Source organism: Vidua chalybeata, chromosome Z, assembly GCF_026979565.1.
Source record: "Vidua chalybeata isolate OUT-0048 chromosome Z, bVidCha1 merged haplotype, whole genome shotgun sequence".
Classification (NCBI taxonomy): Eukaryota; Metazoa; Chordata; class Aves; order Passeriformes; family Viduidae; genus Vidua; species Vidua chalybeata.
Window position 1 is genome coordinate 44,989,123 of NC_071570.1, and position 12,172 is coordinate 45,001,294.

Consider the following 12,172-nt stretch of genomic DNA (forward strand, 5'->3'; position numbering starts at 1 on the left):
GAGAGGAGGAATTTGAATTCTATGATTGAGCAGAATGAAACATTAAAGTTATAGATGACGATGAAGAGCAGTTTCAACGCAACCAACCAGTCTGCCAAAGGGAAATCTTGAACACATCTGATGTGGGTGACAACTTGTCTGGCACACAGGCCCAGCAAAAAGCAGTATGGTTGCACAGACCCTATCTTCTATCCAAACTTTTCTTTGAATAATTTAAGTGAAGGTCTTGCTGATGTTTTCACTCTTTGTATGGGGCTAAATTTGCACCCAGGTTAAAGGGATCATTTCTCAGAGCACTCCAACTGAATTGCAAATTAAGATGAATTGCTTTGATTGTGCCCCTTCATTAGAAACAACTGGAAGACTGGAAAGTAAAGTGGTGAATCAAAGTAAATTTGAGGTCTGTAATTTGTGTAAGTGAAGGGCTGGGATTACAAAATAGTGATCTGAGCCATTTCTGATTTTAAAACTTAAAATTATGAACTTCTTTTTTTATTTTCCAGAAAGTTATTATAGGAACAGACTCTTACATAGAGACAACTTACGATTACTAAAAATTGCTTCTGTGTTTGTGTGTTGGAAAATGCTTTTCAAACAAAAATTCTGTAAATGAATGAATGCTGTTATGAACATGCCAGAAACAAACAGTAATGATAGTTTCTTTCCTTTTTTAAAAATTTTCAATTAAAAGGTTTGTGACATTCTTACCATGTTGTACCAGGCACTAACGATAAATTTCTCCTCCATTTCTCTTTGACTTTTTGTTTTCTCATATTCTTTCTACAAAACAAAATAATACATATATTTAAAGCCAAAGTATAATAGAAGTATTAGTCTCTAACTAAAATACAATGAGTTTTTACCAGAGAACACAATGATTACTACCTCCAGGGAATGAAGCATTCTGTCCCGCTCCTGCAGCTGATTTTTCAGTGCCTGAATCTCAGGAGCAGCACCCTGGTTCTGTTTAGGATCTAATGTGCGGATGACCTGTAAGAGAAAACCAGTTTGATTTTTATTAAATTCAGCAAAAGCAATCTTGTTAGGGAATTAAAACCTTTTAAGTCAGGTTAAAAAATAATAAAAAAAAAAACTTAAAATATTTCTACCTCTCTCATCAACTGTGACCTATTAGAGCATATGAACAGGGCCCTCTTTTACAGGACTGGGAAACAAAACTACTGACAAGCAAAAGTGATACCTAAAAGGTTCAGTATCCCTGGTACTGGGGTACCAGGTGCTTCTAGGTAGCTCTGTTAAGCCAAGAAGTACTCTGTGGTACATGCACATTTGTTACACTTCTAAAAAGATGAAGGGACATCATTACAGTTGTATGTCATCCAAGAGTGCTAGCAAACAGAGCTAAACCAAGAACAAATCCAACAAATTGTCTGAATTATTAAGCCTTTAATAGAAAATGGCTTGAAACTCTTTTAACAACCACTGGCTATACATAAATAGACCTCTCTTCTTTTCTCTTTCTACCTATTTCAGTGTTGTGTCCAGATGCTGAAATAAAACAATGCTTTAAATTTAAGTGAGATATTTTTACTGTATGGTAAACATATAAATCCTATGAGGAGTGGCTCAGGGAGCTGAGGGTTTTTAGCTGGGAGAAAACATGACTCTGGGAGCCCGTATCACTCTCTACTTGAAAGGAGGTTGTAGCTTGGTGGGAGTTGTGGCCTCTTCTCCCTAGCAACCAGTGACAGGATGAGACACCATGACCACAAGCTGTGCCAGGGAAGGTTTAGGTTGACTTGTTAAACATAGGAATGGGTTGCCTAGGGAGGTAGTGTACAGATCCCTGGAGGTGTTCAAGGAATTGAATATGGCACCTAGTGCCATGGTCTAGTTATGATCAGTCAAAAGCTAACTCGATGATCTTGGAGATTTTTTTCAACCTAAATGATTCTATTCTATAAAAGCATGTTATTTTTCTAAGAAAAAAACCCGGATACACCTTCCATAGCAGAAGACTATAATGATTCTACAAAAAAAACCCTGCACCAAAACCCATCAATAACAACAAAAAATAAACAAAAAACCCCAGCTGCAAACCAAATAAAATGAAAGCTGATAAGAAGATTACAAAAAGTTAATCTAAGTAATTAATGCTACTGTCCTATGAAACACCCTTTAGTAACACAATACATACAAATATACAAATCTTACTGAAAGGGGAAATGCTGTCTTTCAGTGGAACATACTCTAAGACACAACAACCAATATAAAATGTGAGGCGGGAGGACATAGGAGAATTTTTTTCCTGAGACATTTCACAAGAAGTCATTCAGGAAACTCCACAGAAGCAGCGGAAGAAATCATCAAGTTTTGTCAAATTAGGAACCTATTTACAGATTCCAATGTAATGATATGCCTTTAAAGACACTGATATGCTTTAAAGATACTCAAAATAGCAAAGTATAGTAAAATAAGAAATGGGACTATGATTAAGACCACAATATTGCCATTTCAAAGCTAGCAGTATATCCATATCCCCAGTACTTAAATATTAGTCACCTTCTTGACAGAAGCATGTATTAAAAAATAAAGACAAAAGAGAATGATGAACATCAGAGAAATCTAACAACTACTGAAGGTGATCCAGTCAAAAGACAACAATCAAAAAAGCAAATCAATAAAAAGAGTCACAAAAATGGGGTAATCTTTTGCAGAATTAATCCATATTAAATATTAAATTGAAACAATAAGATGATAATCAGTGGAGCTTCCTTCTCTTTAACTTGTTAGTGTGTATACAGATACCTCCTTCATTTCTATTCCCACATAGCGGACACGTAAAGCAGTCTGACAGGTGTGGAACACATCTACTTACGCTTTTGGCCTTTTCCAAATACTTTTTGTATCGTTCTTCCATTTGTTTCATTTCCTCCTCCTTTTTCCGTAGAGCTTCTTGTAATTCTTCAATTTTAAGTGCTTTACGTCAGGAGATGCACACATTGGAAAATAACATCAGTACATTATGTATGTTTTTATATTTTACAACAGATACATAAGACACAGCTAAAACATATTTCAGTTAAGAAAAGCTGACATAAGAAATCTGATGTGGCAGGTATACCACAGGTATAGCTCAGAAACACATTAAAAATATGTCTTCCTATAAAATCTCATAAAATTGATTTTTTGGGATATAATTTTTCTTTTTAAAATTCTGCCAAGTAAAGAGAAATGGAATCATAAAGCAATCATGTCACTGAACACATTTAGAAAATGGGTTTACTAATGACTTACAGCTACTATAATATCTTAGCATGTATTACAGGCAAATATTATTTCTATTATTTTATGGAAGTAGAATAATTCCTAAGAGGCACAACTCCTGCTTAAATCTACTAAACCGTAACATGAATATACTAAATTTAATTTCCCCCTCACATTTTTTTAAGCAGCAATTGAGACCAGTAGGACAATTTAATTGCACAGATTTTTCCTGTGTTGGTGTAAGAATATGTCAAGCCACTATTATTTCTATATCTTCTATACAACTCCTCAGATCTCAGAAAATAAAATATTTTCTGTAGTTTTTGCTCCATCCCACTATGAATAAAATAATTTTACCACAAACCAGAAAAGCTGCCATTGGTTACAATCTTTTGCCTTATTCTAGAATAACTAGTCTTTTGAAAAATCCAGACTACCTCCCTCATTACTTCTCTGGAAAAAACGTAGCAATAATGTGCTAAAAACCAACTAGACACTGGATTTTGCATACCTTCTGAGCAATATGATACATATCTTACATTCTCTTTGACCAGCAACAGAAAATTTGCTCAAATTACAACATATTTTTGAGAACACATTGGAGGAATATACATGGGAAGTAAAAATGAGTCAGTGACAACAGCAAGGGTCTTCTAAATTAGAGTCTTATGAGACATGACAATTCTGGACAGCTGAGGTTCAACAGCAGTGAGCAGGTATTTCTATGTCCAATGTCACTGGGGTTTGGGACTAGATGAGGTTCATTCTAACCTCTTAGCATTCTACGATTCTATGATTTCTTACTACAGTGTTTCTAAAATGTGATTCCCATGCATTTCAAGTGTTAAAAGCATCTTTTTGGTCACCCTAGTTTCCAGAGAAATTAACAACACACATGTCACTTCCATTAAAAATGTACATTTTGCTTACCTGAGACCTCCTTTAGGTATTATAATTAAAGATGTTGCACCTGAAATAATTTACAAAGAAAAGAAATGGACTGCACAGGTAACTCACAACTGTTGTTGCATCTTGGTTCCAAATCTTCAATAATAGCTCGTTTCTTCTGTAGCTCATTGTTAGCTTCATGGAGCTTCTCACTGTTACAAACCACAGAAGCACATATTGTTTCCCCAGTAGTATGACTGTGCTTGAAATAAACATTAAGCAGAACAGAAAATCCTCAGAGAGATTCTTTCTATGGGTATGATTGATTTTTTTTTCCTATGGAGCATGAGGACAAGTGACAATATCGCTGTAGAAATACTTGTCAGTTAACATGAAAAGCATTGTTTTGTATGGATAACTGCAACTGCAAACAATTTCTTTGTCAATAACTGTACTTAATTTGGAACTTAGAGTTAATTGTACAATGAGGGCCTAAAATGAATACTCATAACCGATATTACATTGAGGAAAGAATGGCTAAACCCAAAAGCAACAGAAACTTCTTTTTGCAAGACAGTCAAAAAATAAGGGAAGTAAAAGATGTGCAAAAATAGCACAATAAAATGACAACATTTCCTAAAGTGTTACTTCTATGTCACAAGGTATATCAAAGAGTAAACAAACTAATTTTGTTTATATTAACATGCTTCCCTCAGAAAAAAATTACTTAGTTCTCTTGAGCAAAGATTTGCACATTTCTACCCAACACAAGATGATGGTTCCCTCATTGCTCTTAATTTCACAATGGTCTTCTATGGGGAAAAAACAGAATCTAAACTGCAGATTCCCAAATATTCCTGTGTTATGTAATTTCTCTTAGTTGCATATTTTCCAGATCCATCACTAATGACTGTCTGCTTTCCTCACTATATGGAAAAACACATAATTTCAAACTGCAAACAAAATAGGCAAACAAAAATACTCACAGATGTTCTTCAAGTTTCTTTTTCAGAAGAACTGACTAAAATAAAAAGTCAAATGTTTTATTTTAATGTATTGCAAAGCTTTAACATATTTTAAAAATTATTTTAAAACATGCAATTTTAACATTTCAACCAAAATCCAACTTTTTTACTTTAGTTTTAGATCACAACTGTAAAGCCTCTGTGGTACCTTTCTCTTCACAGCTGTGTGACTTCAGTAAAAGTAGAACCCTTTAGAACTTTAGAAATATTTTCCCAGGAACTGGATCAATAAAAGTAAGATCCATAAATGACAGAATTCTAAGGCAGTTGTTTTAATTTCTTCAGTATTTTGTATTGGAAAGTTCAGCAAAATTTGCAAGAAGAGCTAGTGCATTGCAACTTGCATGAAGACATGTAGCAAATTAATTGAAGTAAATTCGCATCCCACAGAAACTAGGAGTACAGTATTTCTAACTGCAGTGTAGTAAAAATGTCACCTTTTTTTGTGTTTCTTATCTTTATTGATTACAGACACATAAAAACATCACTGTACAACTTACAGTGTTCCACTTCCCAATTAAATCACATTTAGATAAGCTCTTTGAATAAAAACTTTGAAGTAATTTTTAAATTTTAAACTCACTTCATACACAGTGAGTATTTTTAAAAAGGAAAAAAAAGCCAAACTCAATAAATGTCTATGAACTGAAAGTAGTGTTAAGTAAATAGAAAGCCATACTCACAATAGCCTTGAGCAGAAGCCCATGCCAAGAAACAGAGATGACATTAGTATAAAGCAAAACAGCAGCCAACAGAAGAAACTATTTAGAAAGTCATGAACAGAAAAAGTTAAAGCTATGCATTTTTCACGCATGTGCAATTTCTTCCTCTGTTCTCATGAGCAATTTTCATCCTGTAACATTTTCTAAAACATGTCACTAAACCCAAAAATATAAAAAGAATAAAGAAGCACATTTATAAATCATTGTGTTTAAATCAGAATTCCAAAGGAAAGCAACGGCTATTTAGGAAAGTAATTTTAAAACAAAAATCATACAACAAAGAAAACCAAGGAAAATAGCCAGTCCGTTGGGCTACAACTAGAATTAAAAGATGCAGGTGTTTTTGTGGTGTGATGATGAATTGTTTTATTGCCACTCTGACTGAATACAAAGCAAATGTAGAATATTTAAATCTGCAACTGCTTTTTTAGTTTGTGTTTATACAGTATTAATCACGTGAGAGGGTTAGCATGTGACTGATGGTCCACAACACCATCAAACTACAAGATAAAATAATCAACAAAATTACTTCATTATTTTTTCTCCAATGTTCTTTATACAAAGATCTAGTCACCTTGCTAGCAGAAAAAATTACAGTGTGCACTCAAAAAGCTTTTTAGTTTGGTTATACTTTAATATAAATATTGTCTTTGATCACATTCCTGAGGCGTGTTTTTACATTACTACAAAAGAGATTTTCTTACTGCATGACAAGAAAGGTGGGGAGCCATTAAAACAAGTCAATATGGCTCTACTGATTTCACAGTCAGAAATTTGCAGCAGCTAAGGATCTGCAGGTTTTTGGCTTTTTTCTTTTTTGCAGACTTCTGAACAGCTGCAGCAACACTACCCTTTATGTAACAAAAAATATTTGTATGCATCTTTATCAGTCACAAATCATTTGAACTGTCCCCATCACTCGTATCTGATCATTTAGGGGACTACTGTCTGACTAGGACAAGAAAGGGAAAAATCTGGAAGCAGTGCCCATTTCCCTAAGGTAACAAAATCAAAATTGAACTCCGCTTTTTTTTTTTTTTTCATCCTTTTATTGCACTTGGGTTTATCTTGAAACAGACACCACTACTAGTCAACACTGATTCCACTGGTGTATTATTTACCTAGTATCTGCACTGCTGAGGGAGTAACCTCTCTCCCAGCTAGATAGATCATGTTTTCACACCCAAGAAATTACTTGTGATAAACAGTCTAAACAACTAAAAAAAGCAGAATTGAGTTTACCCACATTAACTGACCCAAGACACATGATTAAGAAAGAGACTAAAACACTCGATGACTCAATGTGCCATTCTTGGTACCCAAAGATCCCATATATACTTGCCAGATAAAGTCAGACAGATCATTCTAAAAATTGGCAAACATTACTTCAGGGATTTTTGCAGTACCAGTAAACTTTAAAGACTCATATAAATCTAAAATGTAATTACTATAATTGTTGTTCTCTCATAGGGAGATAAGTCTCCTAAACACTACAGAAATAAAAGTATTTTTGCTTGAAGTTCCTTTAATGCTTAAACAAACCAAAGGAACAAGTCTGTCCCATTTTTCAGGGCAAAATTTGGTTTTATTTTAGATGTTAAAATTAGAGGCAGATGCTTAGATTCTGGCCTGAGGTTAAGCTAACTTAGCAGGGTATGGGAAACGATGGGTCATCATATCAGAAGACTGCTGGATGAGATCAATAACACTGTGAGGTGATGAAAATCACAAAACAGCACCATGATGGATGGTCAGATTTTCAAGAATGCTGAGAGTAATGACAGAATGGCTTGGGTTGGAATGGACATAGTCCAACCCCCTTCAATAAGCAGGGACACCTTCAACTAGATCAGGTTGCTCAACGCCCTGTCCAACCTCACCTTGAATATTCCATGGATGGGGCTTCCACAACTTCCCTGGGTAATTTGTTCCAGTGTCTCACCAAATGAAAAAGTGGCTGAACTTCATGGCTAACTGAAGAAATAACAGAATTCTGGGGACCTTTTAGGGAGGTGTTTATCAGTAACAGCATGTAAGGCCAAGACTGCCTATGTTACATTATGAAAAACATTAGGTGTGGGATGGATTTAACAAGTGGGGCAGAAGTAACTAAAGGCAGGGTGTTTATACAGGAAGGGATTAGGGCAGAGAACAAGGATGATAAAAGACAGTGATAAGACAGGCAAATAATGTAGTCAAAGCTGTCCAGGTAACTGCTGAGTAGCCCCACATGACTACTGCATTCTGGAGGACAATTAATCAAACCTATTCTGAGCACACCAGACACATCTGAGTTGATTCTGTAGTCTGAAAGATGGGAGTAAGGAGGCCTATGCCTGGCTAGCAAGGTAACACTCAGAACAGACTAATCATGTATCCCAACAGAATGTGTCGGTGACCATCACAGGCCTAATGGCACACAGCTGCCTTACCCTGCACTTCAGTACAAAATCGAAACTGTTTGTCCTTGTGGATCCTGGCACAGAGCATGCAACACTACAAGGACACTTGCCTGAGTTAGAACACTACCTCTACACCTTTTTGGGTGTGTCTAAAAATAACTTCAGCTTTAAAACAAAACAAAACTTAAAAAAACAAACCAAACCAAACAAACAAAACCCCCCAACAAACCTGAGCTCTCACCATACATATCAGGACTGAATTAAAATGAATTTTCTGGATTGAGCACATTTACAGTATAAGTATGTAAAAATATGAATCTCAGTGCATTTTTGCAGAAAAATAGCAAAAACCAGAGGAAATTAGCTGAAAATTATGTACTGGTGAACTGTATGTTGTGTCTCTCCTATTGCTTTTTCTTATTTTTTTGAAGAATCACTCTTTTTGTACGCCTATCCTACAGATAACTCAAGTAGTCTCAGCCCAACTTTGACCTACTTGAGCAGCTGGGTTTAACTTATGAGATTTGTTCTGCTTTACAAGGGAGATTGCATGAGGAGACCACAGTGTCAGAAGTTCTTGCATCTTCAACATTTCAATGAATCTACAGTCACTCTTTTGCTTCCTTAAGAGTAAATTAAATCCTACAGATCGAACTCAGCAAAACAGGCCATGGGATCAGTGCCTATAAATTACCACTGCTATGGTCAGACCAACACAGAAGCCATGAGTGCAGTCACACCCTAAATTACTGAGCCAACCAGAGCATCAAAAGGGACACAATTAAAACTGCAGCAAATAAAGCTGAATGCAATTTGACAGAGATCATTTACAATACTCAGTATCTGAGAATAACTCTTTCATATTCTTGTTCACCCTGAAAAGATTTTGGCCAATAATCAAGACAACAAAGAACATCTCAGAATAGACCTATTTTAACGTGCATTCTAAAACACATTCTAAGATACTCAGTAAAATAATCTTGATGGAAATCAATCCAGTGTTTAACATTTATATAGTTTATTCTGAAAATTTAAAGGGTAAACTAAATTTAACAAACTCTTAAATGAACATAACCATCTAATAAAAAAACTTCCGCTATTTTATACAAATTAGCTAAAACAAACCCACAGAAATAGAAAGTAGCACATTACAGTGTGTTACCAGTTAGCAACATGACACACTGAGATTGTGAGCATAAGCTATGCATGTACAGTCCAACAAATCTCTGCTTTCAAGAAAGTTCTAGAGCTTCTTTTTTGAAATGCAGGAGATAATAAACAACTTTTGAGTGGAAGACTGAAAGTTGTTTTCTATACTAACTGAGATACAATGTGTATTCTTACATTTAAAATAAAATTAACTCTGTATATAGAAACAGAAAATGCTACATTCTGTTGAGGGCCTAATTATTTGACTTCTTTTTTAGTTTTGGTCTGCCTGGCTTTTTTCATTCTGAGATACATTTACATGAAGAACTGAAGACCTGCCAGTGGCTGGAAAAGCTTTAACTTTCATTAAGAAAACTAAACCCATAACAACTTCAGATGCTTTATTCATGGAGAATATTTCATGGAGAACATTTCCTCAATTCCCTGCAAAGCTCTCTATTCTAAATAAATAATTTTATATGCTGAGTTTTCTGTTGCAACAGACACAATTATTCAAATAAAATGTATGACACCTTCTCTACATAGGATAGTTTTCTACTCTAGACAATTGTCTTACATCCTAGTTAGAGAAGCACAATTTATTGGTAAGACCAAACAAGTAAATACACTAAACTATTCAAAATCTCAGTTTGTATAATCTTTTCCTTTTTTTTTTTTTTTTTTTTTACAAAAGGTGAAAGTGTCAAAAATGGTAACTACTCGAATGTAAGTTTGATGTACATTTCTACTTACATCTTCAGCTTTTGAACCTTGATCCTGCAAAGATTTTTGTAGTTCTTCAACCTGGGACTGTACTTCCAGAAGTCTCTGATTTACCAATCTAGGAAAGAGACATGATTTGTTTTTCAGAAAAAAAAACAAACTGCAAGAGGAAGTCTTGGATTTTTTGTGTCCAGTGTTTTCAGATCATCTACACAAAAAAATGCAATAGTGTAAATTACAAAAAATTACAGCGGTAGTTAGAGCTTACAGCAGTTTCAGAGATTATAACATCCAGATGTTCATCCAGAACATTCTCCTATTCCTCAAGGACAACATAAATGCATGCAGAAATCAGTTATATCAGTTAAATCAGTTATATAAATACATGAAAGAAGACCTTTTAATAGTCAGTTTTACTGTGTGAGAGCTGCTAGCTTATGATTCTACACTGTTACAGAACCGTATAAATCTGTAGGTTGGAAGGGATGTCCACAGGTTGCCTAGATCCAACCTCCTCCTTAAAGCAGGTGCACTTACAGCAGATTGCTGGGAACCATATCCAGTACCAGGTTTGAGCACTTGTAAGGACAGAAGTCTAACAGTCTCTTTGGGCTTCTCTTCTAGAGCTCAGACCCATACCCCGTATTTTGTCTGTTGCCTCTTGTCCTTCCACTAATAACCTCTTGACAACAGCCCAAATCTGTCTTCTTTCTACCTTCCCATCAGGCAGATGCAAGTACTCTCCTCTGTGTCACCTTTCCTTTGTCCTGGACAAACCCAGTTCTCAGTTTTACCCCATCTATCACACATTACAGTGTCTCTCACCTTAGCAGTCACTTCTACATGTCCACATTTCTCTGATACTATGGAATCCAAAATTACATGCTCTATCCAAATGTGCTATCATAAGTACTGATGAGAGGTGAACAATCATTTTCCCAGACTGACTGCCTGCACCTCAGTGAGGACTGTCCAGATCAACTGCAAGGTCCCCAGATAACACATCCTCCTTTGCCACCCACTAGGACCCCAGAGTGGGGTCCTAGCAGCAGAGCTGCTCCACAGCCAGGGTCAGGGTACTCATCAGTTCATTTCTCTGGACTGTTGAGCTCCTCTGAGTAACAGTGTTCCCTTTCAGGACATCCCAAAGTGGTATCATTCTCAAACTTGCTAAGAGTGTAGCCCCTTTCATCAGTGAAGTTGTTAATAAAAGTGATGAACAGCGTTGGTACTGCTACTGATGACTGAGGAACTGATTACCAGCTGGGTTTTATTTCACTGACAATACTACTTTAGGCTCAGGTGTCTGATCACTGTCCAATGATTTTTTTTTTTTTTGCTCACTTTACTGTCCACTTACTTAGTTTCTATCTAGCCATTTTGAACATAAGGATACCATGGGGCACTTTATCAAAGGCTTTGCTAAAGCTAAGTATCATCCTCTGTTTCACCATTCTTCACATGTGCTGTCATCTCATTGTTAAGACAACTGCATTAGTTAGGCATGATTTGCTCTGAATAAATTCATGTTGACATTTGCCAATTACTTTCAGGTCCCTCATGTAGCTAGAAATAGATTCCAGATGGACTTGTTTTCTGAAATTTCCAGAAAGCAAGCTGTGGCTGACCAATCTCAATAGTTCTTCATGCCCTTTTGCTTGTCCTTCTTGAAGTTGAGTGCAGTATTTACCTTTTCTCAGGCTTCAGGTACCTTCCCCAGTTGAAGGGGAAGATTAGATAAAGAACAGATTCGAAGCTTAGATATAAAGCAGCCTCACATCACTATCAGCCAAATATTGTGGCATGCTCTGATGCATTCTGTCTGGCCTCACAGATGTCTGCATGCTGATTGGCTCAATCCAGCAGGGTCAGCTAGAGAAGGCTGCCAAGGAACATGTCCTGCTGAGTTTTAAATATTTACAAGGATGAAGACAACCTCTCCAAGCAACATACTCCAGTGTTCAGCAACTCTCAGAGTGAAAAAAACCACACATTCTCACATTCAGATGAAATATGTGTTTTAAACTCTGCCCAC

The 12,172-nt window shown here is 35.9% G+C and overlaps 1 protein-coding gene across 4 annotated transcripts in view; it reads right to left on the reverse strand.

Moving 5' to 3' along the window:
- The window catches only part of HOOK3 (hook microtubule tethering protein 3), an 85,722-nt gene that overhangs the window by 12,087 nt on the left and 61,463 nt on the right, over positions 1 to 12,172 (reverse strand). For 2 of the 4 annotated variants that reach the window (XM_053931368.1, XM_053931371.1), the window contains 7 exons: positions 10,168 to 10,255; positions 5,825 to 5,902; positions 5,103 to 5,137; positions 4,246 to 4,328; positions 2,840 to 2,940; positions 886 to 990; positions 709 to 780 (listed from right to left, as the gene is read on the reverse strand). In XM_053931368.1, coding sequence (XP_053787343.1) covers positions 709 to 780; positions 886 to 990; positions 2,840 to 2,940; positions 4,246 to 4,328; positions 5,103 to 5,137; positions 5,825 to 5,902; positions 10,168 to 10,255 — 562 coding nt within the window. The remainder of the gene's footprint in view (positions 1 to 708; positions 781 to 885; positions 991 to 2,839; positions 2,941 to 4,245; positions 4,329 to 5,102; positions 5,138 to 5,824; positions 5,903 to 10,167; positions 10,256 to 12,172) is intronic. The other 2 variants (XM_053931369.1, XM_053931370.1) reach the window with 1 other exon arrangement.